The following is a 20409-nucleotide window of genomic DNA, read 5'->3' as shown; positions in this document are numbered from 1 at the left end:
TCGGGCATTAATTGCTCTGGGAACAAGTTCACTCCATTCTCATAAAAACATTTTGCCAAACCAGCTATGAATTTTTCAAGCTGCAAGATCCATGGATATGTAGCACTAAGCAAACTCTTACTTGAGCAACAGAAAATAATTTTAAACTGATTTGGGAAGAGCTTTAAGATCACCTTACTCAAAGATGTTTCAAATAATTTACAATCTACTCATTATACTTGAGCAATATTCAGTTTGCTAGTCAAAAATGCATCTGTAGCACCAGTGAAATTGAGATGCAGTGTTAGAGAGGGAAGAAATCTCAGGTCATTAAGCATAGGCCACGTGACCACTTGTCAAGTATAAGGTAGAGTAAAGCTTCTTAAACTGTGGGTCAGCTTCTTAAACTGAGATTTTTACTTGGCCCCAGGTATTTAGGTATATAAAATATGTATACATAACCTTTTACTGTTGCCAAATTTTTCACGACTCCCACATTGTTACTGGACCCACAGTTTAAGAAGCTCTGTATGACACTGTGAACCTCTGTCCACAGTTCTTCAGGCACTCTACCAGTTCTAATCCCTTAAATCTATTCATAGCCTCTACTACATAGTCATAAGGGAGTAATCTGTAGAAGATGGGAGGGCACAGGATCAAAGGCATATGGAGAAGGGTTGTTGGCATTAGCAAGAAGAACCACTTTGGTTTTTTTTTGTTTGTTTGTTTGGGTTTTTTTGTTGTTGTTTGTTTTTTAGTGAGGCAATTGGGGTTAAGCGACTTGCCCAGGGTCACACAGCTAGTAAGTATTAAGTGTCTGAGGCCGGATTTGAACTCAGGTCCTCCTGAATCCAGGGCTGGTGCTTTATCCACTACGCCATCTAGCTGCTCCCGGTGTGTGTATTTAAAAGAGAAGATTGCTGAAGAGTAGAACGACTGGCCAGAGAGCTACTTGGGGATCCTTTGCTGTAAGGCATGTTATGAGAAGGCTTAGGACTGGGGATGTAGAAGGCCAGGTGAACTTGTCTTCCTGTTTCCTTCCTCCAGTTCTTGCTAGATGTCCCTCATGTTGTTTCTGCGAATGAGCTTGGGGCCAGGTAGGCTGCCTCATACTGCATCAGCTTTTGTGGGGAGAAGGTGAACTATTGCTCCCGTCTAAACACAGTGAATGATTTTGCACCCTGAAAAATGTCATCTGGACACTAAACACATTTGATGTCAAGCTATTTTTTTTTTTTTTTTTTTTGTGGGGCAATGGGGGTTAAGTGACTTGCCCAGGGTCACACAGCTAGTAAGTGTCAAGTGTCTGAGGCCAGATTTGAACTCAGGAACTCCTGAATTCAGGGCTGGTGCTTTATCCACTGCGCCACCTAGCTGCCCCGATGTCAAGCTATTCTTAAGTTGGACAGGCAGAGCGATATAATGGTAGCCTTTGGAAGATATAATGAATGAAGTGATTTATTCTGGATCAAAGGTATAATATAAAATTAGTGACAATTTGACATCTGGAAATAATGGAAGAGCACGTATCACAGAACTGAAAGTTGGAAGGGAATTCAGAGGGCATCTAGTCTAACCCATACCTGACCCACAATCTTCTCTAAATCATACCTGACAAATAGTCATCTAGCCCTTGGCTGAAAACTGATATTGAGGAAAAACCCACTCTGTTAGGGTAACCCATTCCACTTTGTGATCACTTTAGTTACTGGGAAATTTATCCGTATACCAAACCTGATTTTACTGCTTTACAACTTCTGATCATTGCTAGTAGTTCTTCCACCTGAAGTCAAGCAGAACAAATCTATTTCTTTGTTCACATGAATACCTGGAGACATTCAAACACTTCAAGACTGCTATTAAGTACCCACTAGGTCTCTCCAGTTTAAATGCCTTCAGTTCTTTATATGGTTATTGTAGGGGAAGCTAGGTGGCCCAGTGGATAGAACACTCACCCTGAAGTTGGGAGGATATATTCAAATCTCACCTCAGACACTTACTAGTTGTGTGACCCTGGATAAGTCATCTAACCCCCAGCTGCCCTGATTATATCTTGCCACTGGACCCAAATAGCTCCAGAAGAGAGAGTGAGGTTGGTAACCTTGCACAGCCCTGTCTCACTTAGATGCAATTCACTGTGAGTCATAACTGATGTCATGGTCCTCTTTTGAGAATGAAGAACCAACAACAATTGTTGAGGACCAGGCCACTACTGTACCCCTACTGTATCCTTTTGTGATGTAGGAATTCCAAGAACAGACTCACAAAAAACCAGGGTGATCAGCCCGGGCTTTACTAGGGGATTTACTTACAGGAGACCTGGTGCAGTGGCACCTTACCATGGACAGCAGGGCACAAGTCCATTCAGGGGCTTTGTTCTCGCTATTTATGTGTTTTTACATAAACTGCTTAAGGAGGGAGTTGGGTGAAACATGTAGGACTGTATATAGAGTATATCAGTGATCAAAGTAACAGGATACATAAATGTTCAACCAAAATGGAGTTGGCTGCTAGACAGACATCATTCTTGACTGAGCAAGAATATTTATGAATGTTTTGCTCCTAATTACAACTGTTATCCATTTAACCCACAATGCTCTAAACTGTACCCATGAGCTGTTTAACCTACAAAGGTATAAATGTGAAGCTCTCTACCATTCTGGTTGCGCATCTTTAGAAACTCTCTAGCTTTTTATTGCTCTTCCTAAAATGTGGTACTCAGAACAAGACATCAGTGTCTGGATATGATCTGCAAGAACCTAGTGGAGCTATCATGTTTTTAATGCAGCCTAGGATCATACTGATTCATATCTAATTTGCGATCCACTAAAACTCAATTTTTTTCCAGACAAACTGTTGCCTTAGCCACATCTCTCCAATGTAAGTTGGTTTTAAAAACCCAAGTATAGGGGTGTGCATTTAAACTGATCCATTTTCAGCTTGTAAAGTGTAAGGAATTGGTTGTGATTTGGGGTTTCTGTGACCCCATCTTTGGCTGGGATTGGAAGCCCTGGCGTGCGCACCTGTGCATGCTGGCTCTCGCCAGACACCCGTGTGCCTACATGGGCCTGGCCAAATTATGAGAGGAAGCCCAGTGAGGGCAGTCAGGTGATCTTCAGCATCTGGAAGCTGGGGAGCTGGCTTTTGTAGAGCCATCTGTCAATTCTGTCAATCAGGACTGCCATCCAATTATCTTGGGGCTGTGTGTGTGGAAGGCCAGGTTTCCTGTGGGAGGGGGGATTCTGGGAGAGAGAAGGGAGGAGAGAACACACTCTGGCGTGAGCAGGAGAAAGAGCGAGATGCTGGAATGGTGTGCAACTGGTCCTCTTTGAAAATTGCTTAATCTCGGTGGTGGTGAGTTTGCTGTTTGTACTTTTTTCCTTCCCCTATTCCTTTTTTTAAATTGTCCCCAATCCTATTAACCTTACTGGCATTTTAAATTTGTTCCCATTAATAAACCCTGTTTTGTTTTTTGAAAGAGGCTATTAATCTCCTTTCTTATCTCAAAACTAAGTCGAGCCAAGCAATTAATTCCCCCATACCAATTTTGGCCCTTACAAAAGGACATGACTCAGCCAGCAGAGACAATGGACTTGTCTCTGGGTAGTGGATAGTCTCAGTGAGAGTTTAGAATAAGAGCATGGAAGAGAGAAGGGTGCCTGGTAAGTCACAGAGAGAAAGGAACTGGGGGTTTCTTCCTATTTCTATAGTATGGGTTCTTTTTCTCCCTGATAGAGTGCAGAAGTACCTTTGCCAAGGATTCCAACTCAGAAGATGGAAGGAGTGGAGACTATGACTAAGCAACTAAGTGCAGAAATGCTATGTAGAAACCAAGTCTTCTTTTGTACACTCTTTAAGAAATCTTAATTGGTAAGTTTCCTTTTGCATCCACATCGTTTTGTTGACAATTCCCATTTCCCTATGGATAGAATTATTTCTCTTTGTATTTTCAGAATTTCATTCTGGAGAACTTCCTATTCTTCCCAGGCTAACTCCCCTCCTAAGAATATTAGTCCAAAGGGTCCTACCTATTCTTTTTTTTTTTTAGTGAGGCTTAAGTGACTTGCCCAGGGTCACACAGCTAGTAAGTGTCAAGGGTCTGAGGCCAGTTTTTGAACTCAGGTCCTCCTGAATCCAGGGCCGGCGCTCTATCCACTGGACCACCTAGCTGCCCTCAACTTGTTCTTTGCTTGTTGCTATTCTATTACTTCCCCTTTCCTTCCTGAGGAATATTGAATAAAGATTCTCATAAGGATTATTTCCTTCTCTGTAATTAGCCAAGGCAAATCGACAGGTTGCTGCTTTGCAGGTGATCTAGAAGGTTGCAAAGTGAATTTAGTGAGTGTCACTAGAAACTTAATAAAGAAGAAAAATATTCAGTTGAAATAACTGTGCTATGTCATGTTAGAAAAAATGTTCATTTTACAAGTATCTAAACAAACTCCACTGGAAGAGAGAAGTGTAAAGTATATGGTTCAATGAGAATGTTTATTAAATTTTTGGGAAATGTAATCATGAGACAGAAGCAGAATTTTACAATTCATACTGGATGTTTATACAAAGATGTTTCTGCATTTTAGCATTTCCTGTAAGAGATTTATAATCATTCAAAAGTGTTTGGCCATAATCTTCCACATGGGAAAACCCAAGTAGATGAAGAATGTCTACTGTCCAGATTATGACATTTAGTCAAATGGAAAATTTGTGGTGCTTGTCTATTTTTGAGTGTGTTACACACACACACACACACACACACACACACACACACACACACACACACACACACACACACGGACAAGTGCTACAGATAAGTAAAGCCCAGAATTGAGAGATGTCTTGATTGCCTCTGGGAAATTGCAGTTTCCTTAATGTCCTCAAACTTCTCCCAGAATCAAAAGCCCTTCATTATTCTATTGGTTTTGTACTGAGTCATGGAACACTAGAGTCTCTGAAAAATTAAAAATGTTTATAACTCAGACAGCAATGGAAAAGTACATGGTGGATGTGAGGAGGTTGAAACACAATGACAAATAACTCTGAAGAATTGGTATAAAGCATGTCATCAGGAAGTGCTATGATCAAAGAAGATGGGCTAGCTGTATGGTGACAGTGGTAAGCAAACTGACTGTGTGCTCTGCTAATTCTTCATGATGTCAAGTTGAAAGTGAGAAAGGCCCCTAACACACTAGATGGACTGCCCTCAGGGCACTTACTTGAAAAAGAATCATAGGATAGGGAGGCATGAATGAATTGCAATCTGTATCACTGCAAGTATGTCCATATCAATGAGATCACAGATCCATTTGAATATAAGAAACGTCTCCCTTCAGTATCACATTCATCTACATTTTCTCTTTCCTTTCAGAGTAGGAAAAAGATAAATCAAATATTATATTTTTCACTACTCTCTTCACAAGTAAGCTGGGCAAAAATTCCTTTTTTATTCTTCATTAGCAAATTTTTTCATGTCGTTATTGTAGATCACAGAAAAAAAACTAGCATGCACCTCAGATGCACTTTCATAATAAAACCTTTTATGACCTGAAATTACTTCAAACTATATTTCAAGAGAATCCTATTGAAGCTAAATTAAGTGGCAGAATAGGATTGTGGTTAAATTCACATGAATGCTAGGGGTATGAGGATTTATAAATACTGAAAGAGAAATGCAAAGTATTATTAAAGTGAATTTCTATTTATTTGTATTGTTAAAACATGTTAACCTAAAATAGAAACTTTAGGTTATTTGCAATAATAGAGATGAAAACTATTTCAGTACAGAAAAAGAACAGGAATGAGGTAATTAAATATAATTTAAACATTTAAATAGAAATACTATGTATAGTAGGGAGATCTCTAAAATATCTACCCCATATCTGGTCTCAGAGAAAAGTGTGAAAGACAATATCAGAGTAGTTGCTCCATATCATCAGTTCCATTTTTAAAGCAAAGACATCCTTTGTACAAATAGTTTTAATCTATCTTTTTGTTGCAGCTTTCTGTTGGTTCTGGTGTAGAGATTCCATTTATTTCTGCAATCTGTAAGAAGAAACAGTAGCATGAATTTATTACGTCATCAACCCTTGTTACAAGAAGTTCCCTTAAAAATAAGTTAGAGCAGTAAATCTGAACAAACTTTTACTTCCAAAGACTTATGTTGAAAAGCTAAAAATGATTCAGGACCACACAACCAACTTAAAATCATACATGCTAATGTATGATTAGTATTAATTATAAGCATACATGCATTTGTGTAACAGAGAATATAAAAGCCAGAAATAAATAAATCAATTCAGAAAATTTTTTTTTATCCTTTATCTTTCTATACTTCAACTGACTCAGTAGGTTACCACATGGAAAAACTGACTAATTTTAGTATCACTTTTTACTTTCCACTAACCAAATAATTCTACAACTGTGTATAGCTTTTCTATGGAAAGCAGCAGAAAACTGATGAAAAAACCTAAATATATGCATGCTGTTTATTCAAAAGCTATCCATCTTTCAAATAACAACTCTTGAATAAAGAAATGTTAGGTATTTTTTAAAGCCCAATTTCTACTTTCTGATAGATATTTTACAAAGAAAAGGGGCTGCATATAAAACATTATAGAAGCTTTGGGTTGTTAGAAAAAAATTTCTAAACCTTGCCCCAAAGCAAGGGTCAAAAATAATTTGTTTTTTAGCTATTTGCCCTACTTGTCATTTGTATATTATCATATTTTTACCTTATAGTCTCCTTTGTCTTTTTTCTCAATAGAGCTTTCTTTTAGACCCTTTTTAGGCCACAGACGACTAACAAAAGGTGAGATTAGATGATATATATATGGCTCCAGGAATTTTTTGTAGACCCAAAGGAGGACAGGAATGACGATACAAGGAATGCACACCATTGCCTCAGGCTTGACTGATCTGAATTGTAGATATAAAAAAAGTACAAATGATGTAGTTTGTAATGAAGAAATAATACTAAATTTTTTTTAAGCATAACATTACCTTTGTAGGAAAGAGACTAGATAAATCTCAATTTGTTTTTTTGCAGGGCAATGAGGGTTAAGTGACTTGCCGAGGGTCACACAGCTAGTACCTGTCAAGTGTCTGGGGCTAGATTTGAATTCAGATTCTCCTGAATCCAGGGCTGGTGCTTTATCCACTGATAATTTACTCCTGATAAATCTCAATTTTGCTAAAACCAAGAACCGGATGTGCCAAATAGATATGGTGCACTGTTATTTGGAATAGTTATGAAGTGTCCTATTAAGTTCTAGTTAATCAAGAATTACCATAAATGCACCATATGTAGAAGCAGATAATAATAATAATACTATAAGGGACCTTATTATGAGATTACCTAAAGCAATCTCTATTTTTTTTTTTTCCGGTAAGGCAACTGGGGTTAAGTGACTTGCCCAGGGTCACACAGCTAGTAAGTGTTAAGTGTCTGAGGCCGGATTTGAACTCAGGTACTCCTGAATCCAGGGCCGGTGCTTTATCCACTGCGCCACCTAGCTGCCCCAAGCAATCTCTATTTTACAGATGAAGAAATTGAGATTCAGAGAAGTTAAATGACCTGACCATGGTCACATGGGCAGCAAGTCTAACATACTACCTACTATACCAAGCTCAGGAAACTGAAGTCCAAAGACATTAATGAGTTACTCATTTTTTGTAAATGTGAATAAAGTCAAACTCCATTAACAGAATTTTATGTTTTGCTGATTCAGAAGATAAAATACTCTGAAAGCATTTATTAAGTGGATACAATATTCCTGGTACTGTGAATACAAAGACAAAAATGACAACTATCTCCTCTTTTTTAGAAGTTACATTCTGTTGGGGAAAATGTATACAAAGAAAATGAAATGCAAAATATGTATAGACTAATTTCCAGGGGAAGGGTATTAGCCAACATGGCTGGGGGAGAATGGATTAAGCTAGGCTTCCTGGAGGAGGTGGCACTTGTCTTGAGCTTTGCAAAAAGCTAGAGATTCTATAAAGTGGAGGTGAGGAGGGAGGACATTCCAGGAATGGGAGACAGGATGTCTTGAGAGTGGTACAGTAAGAAGAAAAATTTGACTGGAATGAATAGTGCACGAAGAAAATTAGTGTGCAATATGCCTGGACAGGCAGGCTGGAGTCATATTATAAAAGCTAGAGGAATTTGTATTAATCTTTGAGTCAAGAGGGAGTTTCTTGAAAATGGGAGCAATATAATCAGACTTCTGCTTTAGGAAAATCAATTGGGCAGCCATAAGGAAGATGGAGTGGTAAGGAGAGACCTCAGACTGAGGAATGAACTGGGAAACTACTGTATCATCTTAGAATGCCTAGGGATCATCAATGTATTTGAAATGATTTCTTTTCCTTTATGGCAATGCAATTACTGACTTTTTAATAAACTAATATGTAATACGAATTCAGTTACATACCATAAAATAAATTTGTAAATTTCTACAAGGGAATTTTTAGTTTTCTGGGGATTTTTCAATCCCTTAGATTAAGATTTAGAGAAGTCCTGTCAAGATTTTTTTTTTTTAAGTTTTTTAGTGAGGCAATTGGGGTTAAGTGACTTGTCCAGGGTCACACAGCTAGTAAGTGTTAAGTGTTTGAAGCTGGATTTGAAATCAGGTACTCCTGAATCCAGGGCCGGTGCTCTATCCACTGCGCCACCTAGCTGCCCCTTGCCAAGATTTTTAAAATTTCAAAACAAAGTGACCCCCCAAAATTATATATATAAGCCAAAAATTAAACATTTATTTCATTCTTAATATTTCATAACACATGTAGCAAATGCAATAATTCTATAACTATATAATCAATGATTGATTGCACATACTAGCAGACCTGAGGCTCCGGAAAAAATATTGCAAGTAAATCTAAACCAAACCTGATATATGAATATTTGGGTTTCTAGGGGAAAAAAATGAGGGCATGATTAGTCACTTTATATAAAGTATTGGTCTCAGGGACAGCTAGGTGGCACAGTGGATAGAGCACCGGCCCTGGAGTCAGGAGGACCTGAGTTCAAATTCGGCCTCAGACACTTAACACTTACTAGCTGTGTGACCCTGGGCAAGTCACTTAACCCCAATTGCCTCACTTAAAAAAAAAGAAAAAAAAAGTATTGGTTTCTTTACAAAATAATTCAAAAGAGAATTATTTTTAAGCAGCAAATTCCCTTAGCCATTTATGACAGTTTATTTTACACACAATTTTAAAGAAATACACCTGTGCATGATTTCTTTTCTTCAGCACACTCATCTTCCTCATTAAACACTCCCCAATTGCTACTTATTAACTGTGTAAACCTTCAGAAAGTCACTGAAACTAATTCTTAGTTTCTTCATCTGTAAAATTAGGGAATTAGGCTAGATGATCTTTAAGGTTCCTTGATTTGCCTGAAATACCCTAGTCAGGCAATGCCTCTAATTATTTCTGCCTCTTTTAACAAAGATTTTTTTTTTTTTGCGGGGAAATGAAGGTTAAGTGACTTGCCCAGGGTCACAGAGCTACTAAGTGTCAAGTGTCTGAGGCTCAGGTCCTCCTGATTCCAGGGCTGGTGCTTTATCCACTGAACAAAGATTCTTAAAACAAAATGTGGAGTTGGAAAATTAGTGTTAATAGACAGCACTGCAGTGTGGCTCTTCCCTAAGCATTATGTAAATGTATGATTATATTTCAACTTCTGGTTTACTTGAAACATCAGAAAGATCTTTTAGAACCTAAAAACCGTATCTTTCTCTAAGTAAGGGTTTTGCAACGTTTTTATTAATGAGTTCCAAGAACCCACATTAAAAAAATAAAATTTACATGGAAGTAGAAGGAAAATTTAAAAACGTAACTTAGTTTTTTTGTGGATATGAAATATTAAAATTACTTGATTTGTAAATTAAGAACCAGGAATATAATACTTTAATAATGATAATAAATTATTTTCTTCCCTCTAAAAATTAATTTATTAAGATAATGAAGGGATATATCCTTTAACTATAGAGGTAACTCAAAAAGTAGCAAAGGGTAGTGAAAAGGGTCCTGGGTATGGAGTTAGAGGCTCAACTCTAACACTTATTACGTGTAAGATCATGGGAAAGTAGTCTTAACCTCTGTGCCTCAGTTTCCTCATCTGTAAAATAGGGAAAATGGACTCTGACTTTCAGGTCTAAATCCATGACCCAATTAACAATCCTATGCTGAACTTAATTTAGGTTCCCATAGCATGCCAGAGAAATATGGTGGAAGGAAGCCTAAAGCAAGGGGCAGGGGTGGGGAGTGGGGAGGAGATGAGGTGAGAATGGGGAGAGGGGGAGAATGAAAAACTAAAATCTATGTCTTTTTTTTTTTTGCAGGGCAATGAGGGTTAAGTGACTTGCCCAGGGTCACACAGCCAGTAAGTATCAAGTGTCTTAGGCAGGATTTGAACTCAGGTCCTTCCTGAATCCAGGGCTGGTGCTTTATCCACTGTGCCACCTGGCTGCCCCAACTAAAATCTATATGAAAATGTAGAGTTGATCACAACAGGGGAGTTTTGGTGTGGTAAATGGAACTTTTCCACCTTTAAGTGAAGAGTTACTTCAGAAAGATAAATAACAAGTTCATGGTTATTTGGAAGGGTCTGTAGAGTCCTTTGCCAAAGACAGAATCTAAAGCTGAAAGGAATCTTCGAGGCCATTTAGTCCAGCCCTTTCATTTTACAGTTGAGGAAACTGAGGTCCAGAAAAATTAAGGTTTTCACTATGGGTGCAGAATACTTCATGTACTGTCAAGACAGCGGATGTTTTTGATAGGTTAGGGAAGACAGAATGAAAGATGAGGAGTTGGTGAGAGACAATGAGAACAGGCTGGGGAGAGTTGATGAGGATGAAGGAGATTGTGTTTGGAATGGATGGTTGAAGCAGTAGGGTTCAGGAAAACAAGTAGGGGTACCTTTCGTTTAACTGTTTTTTTCTTTTTTATGGATGCCTCTGTGGGTAGACAGAGGAATGTATCTGAAAAAGGTGATAAGCACGATAGCTACACTTTTGCTTCTTGCTCTGTCTGGGAGCAGCAGGGCAGGAAAGGAAGGATACGAAACCTCAAACCTTTAGTTAATGGTTGTACTGAGGACAGGGGGTAGAGAGAAGTGACTAAGGATTTTAAACATAAAGTATGTTATGATCTGCATAATCAATGATAAAAACTATATGATTGTTTTCTACCACTATCTTCAGAATTTGAATTCATGTTTCCAGAAAATACACAAATGATACTTTCTAGAAAGTCACAGTTGGGGAAAGGAAATAAATTTACAAATGCTTTTGGTAAAAATCACAGTTATTAACTCTTCTCTTATGTGACAGGAGAGGCAGAATCCTAAATAGGTGATACCTTTAAATTTTGGGGGAAAAGTGCTTTGTTCAGCACCCCAACTTTATACTCCAATGTCTCCACTAAGGACAAAGAAGAGAAAAGTGATGTTCTGGTCAAAAGCTTAAGGAAAGGTCCTGCTTACCCACTTGGCATAGGGCCAAAGATCACTCTCAGCAACAGAGATGAAGGGAAGAGAAAAAAGGACTCAGGGGTTAAGTGAAATCTTTCTGATCTATACCTGCCCAGGGTCACACAGTCAAGTGTCTGAGGTTGGATTTGAACTCAGGTCTTCCTGAATCCAGGATGGGTGCTTTATCCACTGCACCACCTAGCTGCGCCCCCGCCCCCCATAAATTTTTTTTTAGTGAGGCAAATGGGGTTAAGTGACTTGCCCAGGGTCACACAGCTAGTAAGTGTTAAGTGTCTGAGGCCAGATTTGAACCCAGGTACTCCTGACTCCAGGGCCGGTGCTCTATCCACTGCGCCACCTAGCTGCCCTTCCCCCCATATAATCTTAAGTTTTAAACATAATAACAGCATGGTATAATGGAAAGAGTGCTGAACTTGTCAGAAAACCTGGATTCAAATTCTGTCTCATACTTGATTTGTCAAGCAAATCAAGAAAAAGAATCTCTCTGGTCTTAGCTTCCAAGCCTGTAAAAAAGAAGTGGTTATCCTAGATGAAAAACTACGTGTAAGTTCAACTGTATAGGCAGGTGTGGTCTAATGGAAAGAATGCTGATTTGGAATTAGAAGAGGTAGATTTGAGTACTACTTCTGACATTTGCTAGCTGTACTACACCTTGAACAAGTCATTTAATCTCACTGTATTTCAGTCTTATTTGTAAAATGGGGCTAAGAACTGTATACCATCTACCCTTTCGAGGCTGTTCATAAGATTAAATATAAAGCACTATACAAAGATCAGCTATTTTATTATTTTAAAATCCCTTTGGCATCTCGAGCCTTTAAATCTTTGTATCTTACAGGTTATATATTGGGATAAAAATGCACAGCTATATGAAAATGACATGGAAACTTAATTTTGCTGTTTAAAAAAGTTCAAATTATTAGTTAAATTGTATTCAAAATTAATAGAGACTTTATATGCTGGATACATTTGTTAAATAATATATGTTAAAGGTGCTGCTAATTTTGGAAAATAAAAATAAAAGTCTTTGATTTTTACATTGGGCTTGCATATATTATTATTTTAAATGAACATTCTTTTAAATGGCATTATTTTAAAACTGACATTAAATCTCTTGATAGACACTGTCCTTGTAGAGAAAAAACATGACTAGCTGTTCATATGATCTTTCTTTGAGTTCAGACTTTGACAAGTGATTATAGGCTATTCTCTGATCCTCAGTAGTATCCTTAGCTACAAACTGGAACCCCAAAGGGCTGTTGTGAGGAAAACACTTTAAAAACTATCAAGTATATTACAATGTAAGCTGTTATTACTATCAGAGACAGAATGAAAGATGAGGAGCTGGTGAAAGACAATGAGAACTGGCTGGGGAGAGTTGATGAGGACGAAGGAGATTGTGAATGGGAGAGTCACAGGAAGTGTTGGAATGGATGGCTGTAGCAGTAGGGTTCAGGAAAACAAGCAGGGGTACCTTGAGAGGTGAAGAGGGAAGATGAAATGGAAATGATAAAGGATCAGAGCAAGGCAACGGAGGGCAAAGGTGACAATGGTAGATAGTGGAGGAAGATGAGACAAAAGCCCAAGGAGAGGAAGACAAGTGACTGGCTTTGGCAGGGAAGAGGGATGATCGGGGTGGCCTGGAGGTTGGCGTGAGGTCACTGGAAAGGGTGGGGTGAAAAGGCCCAGATGACAGCCAGGCTCAAGGAGACTATCGGGCAAGCACAGATGGCTGTTCCCCAGCCCCGGAGTCCTTCGAACCCACCGAGGAAGATGCCTGGGCCCTGACAATGGCTGAAACCGAGGCCCGCCCGCTCCCCGCCGCTGCCGTTTGTCTCCAGGACTGGCGCCACTTCTCCCACCCTGCGGGACCCACATCCCCCAACCCCAACCCCTCACGCACCAGCCCACGGACCCACCGACAGATCGACTGAATCGCTGCCCCAGCCCCGTTCACGCAGGAGACAGAAAAGCCAGAACGGAAGCACCCTCACTTCCGGGACCACAAAAAGGTCGGGACCAATGGGGAGCCGGTAGAAGCCTGTCAGAACGCGGCGCCCCAGGCACGCTATCACGTGATCTAGGAATGTCAAGCTTCTCTGCGTAGTCCTGGTGACGTTGCGGGAACCCAAACGCCCAGAATGCTCCGGTCCCTCTGGATTTCCAATACCTGGCTGCGCGTGACGTAGCAGGGCGACAGAGGCGGGGCAAACCGGGCCACGTGGGGGGGCGGCCCGAGAAGGGTTAAACAGGGTCCTCTCCGCGATTGCGCGAGGCTCGACTTACATCTCCCAAGCCTCTCTCACGCCCTCTTTGGGCACGTAAATTGCCCCGAACTTTTACCTGACCCCCAGACCTTTTTCTTGGAATCTGGCATTTTCCTTTGCCTTCCTGCTCACAGAATTACGAGAATTGTGGACTTCAGGGCTGGACGGAACCGTGCCTTCCCTCTTAGGCTTTAGTTTGGCGCGTCTTCGAGACGCGCCCGTGCGGGGCCTGCCTCCCTTCCCCTACTTTGGAGACTGACCCTGTCCGACTTCCTAAGGAGAAGCCCAGCCTCCTGACACCCGAAACCCGCGGATGCAGCTCCTTCCCACCCATTTCTAGAAGCCGGAACCCCGAAGAAATCGATACTGACAGTTCCCGGAATGGTCTGAGACTTCACTCACCCCTCTGGACCTCCAACCAGACCCCCTCCTCCTCTTGTTCTCCCTTACATTAAGCACGTTTGCTCAGTGCTTTTTCAGTCCTGCATTTGTTCTGTTGGCAAACATGATAGAACTACAAATGGATGGTGGTCTTTAAGCAACACGTTTTAAAAAGGGGGTGCCTTCAGGATAGGAGGCCTGGAAATTGGAACTAGGCTCTGAAGGATGGAGCAGGCTACATGATTAGAAACTTTCTAAGATAACTAATTTCTTAGCGAAGACCTGTTTAATGGTCACCTTTAACATTTGGGGAAAAAAAATAACATTTGAGCTTTTGGTGATCTGCAACACCTGAAGTTTTTGGCTTAAGATATTAATTTCTCATGTAATATTTCTGTAATGTAGCCCCATCATTTAAGTCTGTATCATAGAATCAGACGTGGGATAGCAAGGTAGTAAAAGTTCAAGTAAATCTTACAGTCAAACATACAGCCCACCATGTCTTCCCTACAACAGGGCAGGAGATGGGGAATTCTTTGAACCAACGAAATGGGAGGTGTGGGGGGATGTCTTGAACTGTTCATGGATCAGAGTTAAGTGAGGTAGAACTGATTAAAGATGTCAACCTGGTTCTTCTAGTTATCAGTCCAGTGGCAAGATAAAAGGGTGACAGATTTGGTGTATGATCTTGGCATCTTTGATCTAAGCAGTGCCCACCTACTCTGCCCTCATGCTTGGGGTAGACACCCCTCCCCCCAACTCACCAATCAGTTTTGAAGCCTGTAGGTTAAACCTCTACCTGCTTTAGCACTTGAGGTTCACTGGGGTGTGGTCCATGTTCTTGCTACAGCTTCTTGGAACCACGAGTGAGATTTGAGTGCCAGGTGGACACCAAAGGTGGATGAGAAGCCCCGAAAAGGGCTTTGCAATTGTCACCTCACAGCAGAGGTGCTAGTCTTCCTGAATACCCTATACATCCTGATAGGGGGTTAGGATCTAGCCAAAAGGTATAAAATACCACAGGAAGATTTATGGGGAAAAAGCTCCCCACTACTCTGAACCCCTTGTAAGGACAAAGTGAAAGACACCAGAATGCATCAACCACAGCAAAATAAAGTTTTAAAGGTAGACAACTTAAGACTAAAATCCAACAAAATCCATTCCCAGGCTGTGAACATTAAGGGAAGATGACAAAATCACACTTCAGATTTACAGTGTTACAGAAGAAATGAGACTGGAGATGGAAAGAACAGTTAAGCTTATTACAGGACCTAAGAGCTGGACAAGACCTTCAGCTACAATGAAGGAATGTATTTTACAATATATAGTGCCTTGTGGTAAATAATAATTTGCATAGTCTACCTACTCTTATGTTGCCAGGTAAACATAACCCCAATTTAGTACTAAGATCAACCCCCCATTACCATATTACACAGCTGGTGAAAGGGAAGGGTATAATAGCAAGAGAATACTACATATGGTATTGAGTACCTTTCATAACTCTGGTACCAACTACATTAATGTTGCTGCTCATTTAGATTTTCAGAAACTATACCCAGAATAGGACTATGCCTGTCAATCCCTAATGTCATGTTCTTCCCACTGTACCAGTTGCCAATGAGCATACTCAAAGACATAAATTATTTGCCAATGCTATACTAAAAAACTGCAGGGTCATGGCTCAATCTCAGGCTTACCTATCAAATACAATGCTCTTTCTACCATAGGACACCTAGCCATTAAAATCGATTAACATTCATCGTGTTTTTTTTTAAAAAGGCAAAAGAATACACCCACATTTTATGGTAAGGATAAAGGGGGTTTTCCACTTTTATTTGCATATTAATGCCATATTTACTCCCGTGCCATAAGCTTTTGTTTCTTCAGTTTCTTTTGGGATATCTGGAAGAAAAAAAAAATAGATTTTAAGAAAAGCCACCATCACTTGTTTTTCACTGTTCATTCTATTCTGCTCCAAGGCAAAGCAAAATTTTACTCTTCACAAATAAATCTAAATATTTCAATGCACTGGAAAGCTCAAGAACGCAATCAGGGTTGCTCAGAATATAAGTTTTTTTCATGGTTATTCCAAAGGTGTCCTAAGATTGTCATCATGGCAACCAGAAATCTAAAACTGATATATAAAAATTTCTTTTCTATTTTTACCTTTTTCTTTTGAGCAACCTCCTCTTCTGGTTTAGGAACAATTTGTTCCTTTTCAGTCAGTATCATCTCAATATGGCAAGGGGAACTCATGTATGGGTTGATTCGGCCATGAGCCCTGTAAGTACGCCGTCGCATTTTGGGAGCCTTGTTAACCTGGATATGCTCAATGACAAGAGAATCCACATCCAAACCCTGTGTGGGGGGAAAAAAAAATGAGATTTAGGGTTAATGCCTCGAATTAAACATGAAATTAGCCCTTAGGCCCAAAAGAGATGCTCAAAATATGAAAGGTCATAGGAAAACCAGGATTCAAAATTCAGGTAACGTGACACAAAGTTGCTTTTACTTGTGTTACAGAAGACATTATTTAACCTTAGGGACTGGCTTTCCCCATTCGTAAAATGAGGAATATTTGAGCAGACCAGGGCTTCTCAAACTTTTCCCACCCACAACCCCGTTTTGCCTGAGAAATTTTTATGCAACCCCAGGTATACAGGTATATATAATCATTTGCTGTTGCCAAATTTTTTGACCCCCCCCCCCCCAGTTTTAAGACTGGACAGATTCTGGGCAGCTAGGTGACGCAGTGGATAGAGCACTGGCCCTGAATTCAGGAGTTCAAATCCGGACATTTACTAGCTGTGTGACCCCCGGGGAAGTCACTTAACCTCCATTGCCCGGCAAAAACAAAACACTAGAAGGATTCCTTCCAGAAACTTTTACTACCAATGTCACTTGATGGCTCAGATAGTGATTATTTTCATTGTTTAATCCAAAGGTGTCCTAAGAGAGTCATCACTGCCACCAAACTCATTTCTGCCTTAATATCAGTTATACCAGTGTTTGTCTCCCCCCCACCTTTTTAAAGTGAGGCAATTGGGGTTAAGTGACTTGCCCAGGGTCACACAGCTAGTAAGTGTTAAGTGCCTGAGGCCGGATATGAACTCAGGTCCTCCTGACTCCAGGGCTGGTGCTCTACCCACTGCACCACCTAGCTGCCCCCAGTGTTTGTCTTAATAGTTTCCATTATTTCAAAACAGCATTCATTTGGTATGGGCATGTTATTGTCTTAGCCTACCTTCAGTTCAGCATTACTTTCTGCATTTTTAAGCATATGCAGCAAGAACTCAGCACTCTTTTTGGGCCAACGACCCTGTGTCCAACCCCACTGCTTAGCCTGAAAAATCAAAAACAAAAAAAAACCCAAATTCATTTGTTGCCATTCTACTTAGCACATTTCCACGAAAATTACAAATCTGCCCACATTTCAGAAAATTAGGTTTGTTAAGTTGCTCAGAACATATTTCTTTTCATGATTAATCCAAAGGTGTCCTAAGATTGTCATCACAGCAACCAAAGAATGTCTAAAGGAAGCACTTTACCAGATTATTTAAGGAATCAATTTGGTAGAATAAATTTAAAGTTTTTTTTTAAGAAAGACATTTAACATTTCCACAAATAAATCAAGAATTCTGACCTGGGCACACCTGCCAACTCCACCATTGTATCGACGGAAGGGAACACATTGTTTCTTCAATGTGACATCTTTCAAATACTTGGTAGCTTTTCGGATGTGCATGCCCTTGATAGCTTGGGCTGTTTCACGGGTATTCTGTAAAAAGCCATTATTATAAAACCGGTGAGTCAAAAGAAGCAGTCTTAGACTATTACTCCTCAACAAATACTCTGATATCTCAGCTCTGGACATTTTCTTTGGCTGTTCACCATACCTGAAATTGATCTCTGTCCCAACTTCATTCCTTGCTGCCTTCAAGTCCCAACTAAAATCCTACCTTTTACAGGAAGTAACCCCAACCCCTTGTTTCCAGTGTCCTATTTATTAACCCCGTTAACCACGTCCTACTTATCCTGTATATATCGTGCTTCACACACGTTTCCATGTAAAAGCTCCTTGAAGGCAAGGACTCTTTTGCCTCTTTTTTTCCATCTCATAGGTTTTCAACATTTTGTTTAAGATTAATATAGCACCTAGTATAGAACCCTGGAGAAGTCACTACACACAAAAATGTGGCTGCTCAGTGTTGTTTTTATTTTCACAGTTAATCCAAAGGTGTCCTAAGAAAAGTCATCATTGCAGCTTCAAATACATAGCCCCAACTCCAATATATTAAGGCAAAAATCCCTTTGGGAATCAAATCATAATTACCACATACCTTGAAGTGGACCCGGAGATTTGAACCCCTTGACTTGCATGCTGAAGATTTAAGAATCGTTTAGATTAGTAGAGGGACTTATAAATTGTGAAAATATCTTAGATACTTTCACTATACTTAGTCTCACAGAATTTTATCATCTGTAGGACAAATTCATTTTTTAATGTTTGAATGTGATGTAAAAACAAAAGCAAACCACTTACATTTTGTGGGGTTCTCTGGATCAAGAGAGTACCTCACCATTTTAACTGATTACCTAGGGAAAAAAAGCAACAATTACTCCAGTATTCTTTCTTAGAAATAAATTTCACAAGGCTCACAAATAGGTACCTAGTAAATAAATATATTTGGGGGAGAATTACACGACATTTTGTGATTATTTAAGTAGTCAAAATGAATGTGAAACACAAACTGAAAACCCCAACATCAAGCTAAATGAAGCAGCTGCTCAGAATGTCATTGTTTTCATGGTTAATCCAAAGGTGTCCTAAGAATAGTCATCACTGCAGCAGATTCTTGTAGAAAAATACAATACAAGTCTTAATTTCCCTTTATTCACCTATGCATTTCTTCAAGCTCTAAAATTCCTCAATACCCCAAAGTGTTGGGGACACTCCACACAAATACTACCTGTGTTACAAATTCAGACATGCTTTCAGATTTAGAGTGTTGGAATAATTTTGGGCAACTAGGTGGCATAGTGGATAGAGCGCAGGCCAGGGAAAAGACTCATCTCGAGTTCAAACCTGGCCTTAGACATTAGCTTTCTGATCCCGGCCAAGTCACTTGACCCAGTTTGCCTCAATTTCCCTGGAGAAGTAAATGACAAACCATTCCAGTATCTTTGCCAAAAACCAAAACCCAAACGTGGCCACGGAAAGTTGGACACAACTGAAACGACTAACAACTTTTGTCAAACCACCTTAGAGCTTACAATCCTCCTGGTTTGTAGGCAGGAGAGCAGAGCGCAAATCGAAACACGGCACATCCAGGGGACCTTTACTCCTGGTTTAAGGCGGCTACTTCACAAGAGATTTAACCTGCAAAGTGTTACGGTCCAAAGGAGCCGTGCACGAGCACTTATTAAGCTCCTTGTGTGTGCCAGGCACGGTTGTAAGGGCTGGAATCCATTCCAACCCCCTCCTTTTACGAGGAAACCTAGGGCCCGGAGAAACATGAATTTCACCGTCTCCAGACTCCCGCTTTAAAAGTCCTTCTCACCACACGTCGGTGAAGTACCGTAACCCGGCCGAAGGCCGCCTCTTCCTCAACCTCCCTCCGCGACCCACACGAGGCCCGAGAATGAAGCCTTGCCTTCCTTCACGCGGCAGAGACGTGAGCCCTGCGGGGTCCCGGTGCCGGGCCGGGGGCATCGGCTGCTCCCGGGAGGCTCCAGCGCTCGCGGGGCCACCGAGGGCAGCGCAGAAGGCCTGGACATGACTGGGGGTGGGTGACCGAGCGCGCGTTCCGCTCCTCTGCCCTCCCCCCACCTCCGCCCATCCGCCAGCGGCGGGCGCAGGCTACAAAAGGGAGGCCAAAGCTCCCCATGACTACTCGCACCGGGACCAAAGCCATCCGGAGACAAATGGACAGCCCAGAGGAAAGCCTCGGGTTTACCCTTCTCGGAGGCCCTCAGTTCGGCCACACCGAGGGCTCGATGGGGGCGATGCCCGGTGGATTGGAGACGTGGTGCAAAAGCCGGCGCTCCACTCACCTAGGACGGCTCAAGGGAAGAGGAAGAGCAAAGCCTTTCGGGAGACTTGATGAAAACTCGGCTATCTCGCGAGAGCTCAGGCTCCCGGGACGAGACTATTGAAGGCGGGGCCGGGGGTGGGGGGAGAGAAGAGGGGAGGAGCTGAGGGAAGAGGGGGAGGGTGGGGTGGAGCGGGGTGGGGGAGGAGAAAGGGAGGTGGAGAATGTTTTTAAAGGTCCTGAGACCTAAAAG

At 40.9% G+C, this 20409-nt stretch overlaps 2 protein-coding genes and 5 non-coding genes across 9 annotated transcripts; all 7 read right to left on the bottom strand.

Annotated features, from left to right (window-relative positions):
* Positions 1-4457: 4457 nt before the first annotated feature.
* On the bottom strand, positions 4458-13552 carry C1H18orf32 (chromosome 1 C18orf32 homolog). 2 transcript variants are annotated; one of them, XM_043975286.1, is made up of 3 exons: positions 13396-13552; positions 6708-6891; positions 4458-6018 (listed from the first exon to the last, which is right to left on the bottom strand). In XM_043975286.1, exons 2-3 carry the CDS (start codon positions 6870-6872, stop codon positions 5953-5955), a joined length of 231 nt encoding a protein of 76 aa, XP_043831221.1. In that variant the 5' UTR covers positions 6873-6891; positions 13396-13552; the 3' UTR covers positions 4458-5952. The 2 variants fall into 2 exon arrangements, with proteins under 2 accessions (XP_043831221.1, XP_043831222.1); XM_043975287.1 differs by having other exon boundaries at positions 13380-13510.
* Positions 13553-15922: 2370 nt separating this feature from the next.
* Positions 15923-20244, bottom strand: RPL17 (ribosomal protein L17). 2 transcript variants are annotated; one of them, XM_043975284.1, is made up of 7 exons: positions 20179-20244; positions 18668-18720; positions 18465-18505; positions 17768-17902; positions 17369-17467; positions 16291-16482; positions 15923-16026 (listed from the first exon to the last, which is right to left on the bottom strand). In XM_043975284.1, exons 2-7 carry the CDS (start codon positions 18705-18707, stop codon positions 15979-15981), a joined length of 555 nt encoding a protein of 184 aa, XP_043831219.1. In that variant the 5' UTR covers positions 18708-18720; positions 20179-20244; the 3' UTR covers positions 15923-15978. The 2 variants fall into 2 exon arrangements, with proteins under 2 accessions (XP_043831219.1, XP_043831220.1); XM_043975285.1 differs by lacking the exon at positions 20179-20244 and adding an exon at positions 20082-20175.
* Positions 16179-16244, bottom strand: LOC122737759. Its single transcript, XR_006354538.1, has one exon. It is a non-coding gene; the product is annotated as a small nucleolar RNA SNORD58 (small nucleolar RNA).
* LOC122737763 lies at positions 17029-17094 on the bottom strand. The gene has a single exon (XR_006354540.1). It is a non-coding gene; the product is annotated as a small nucleolar RNA SNORD58 (small nucleolar RNA).
* LOC122737757 lies at positions 17579-17643 on the bottom strand. Its single transcript, XR_006354536.1, has one exon. It is a non-coding gene; the product is annotated as a small nucleolar RNA SNORD58 (small nucleolar RNA).
* Positions 18322-18388, bottom strand: LOC122737761. Its single transcript, XR_006354539.1, has one exon. It is a non-coding gene; the product is annotated as a small nucleolar RNA SNORD58 (small nucleolar RNA).
* Positions 18908-18973, bottom strand: LOC122737758. The gene has a single exon (XR_006354537.1). It is a non-coding gene; the product is annotated as a small nucleolar RNA SNORD58 (small nucleolar RNA).
* Positions 20245-20409: the final 165 nt, after the last annotated feature.

The sequence above is a fragment of the Dromiciops gliroides genome, chromosome 1, assembly GCF_019393635.1.
Source record: "Dromiciops gliroides isolate mDroGli1 chromosome 1, mDroGli1.pri, whole genome shotgun sequence".
NCBI classification, from domain to species: Eukaryota; Metazoa; Chordata; class Mammalia; order Microbiotheria; family Microbiotheriidae; genus Dromiciops; species Dromiciops gliroides.
The sequence above is the reverse complement of the archived record's forward strand: the minus strand, read 5'-3'. Positions and strand labels throughout refer to the sequence as shown.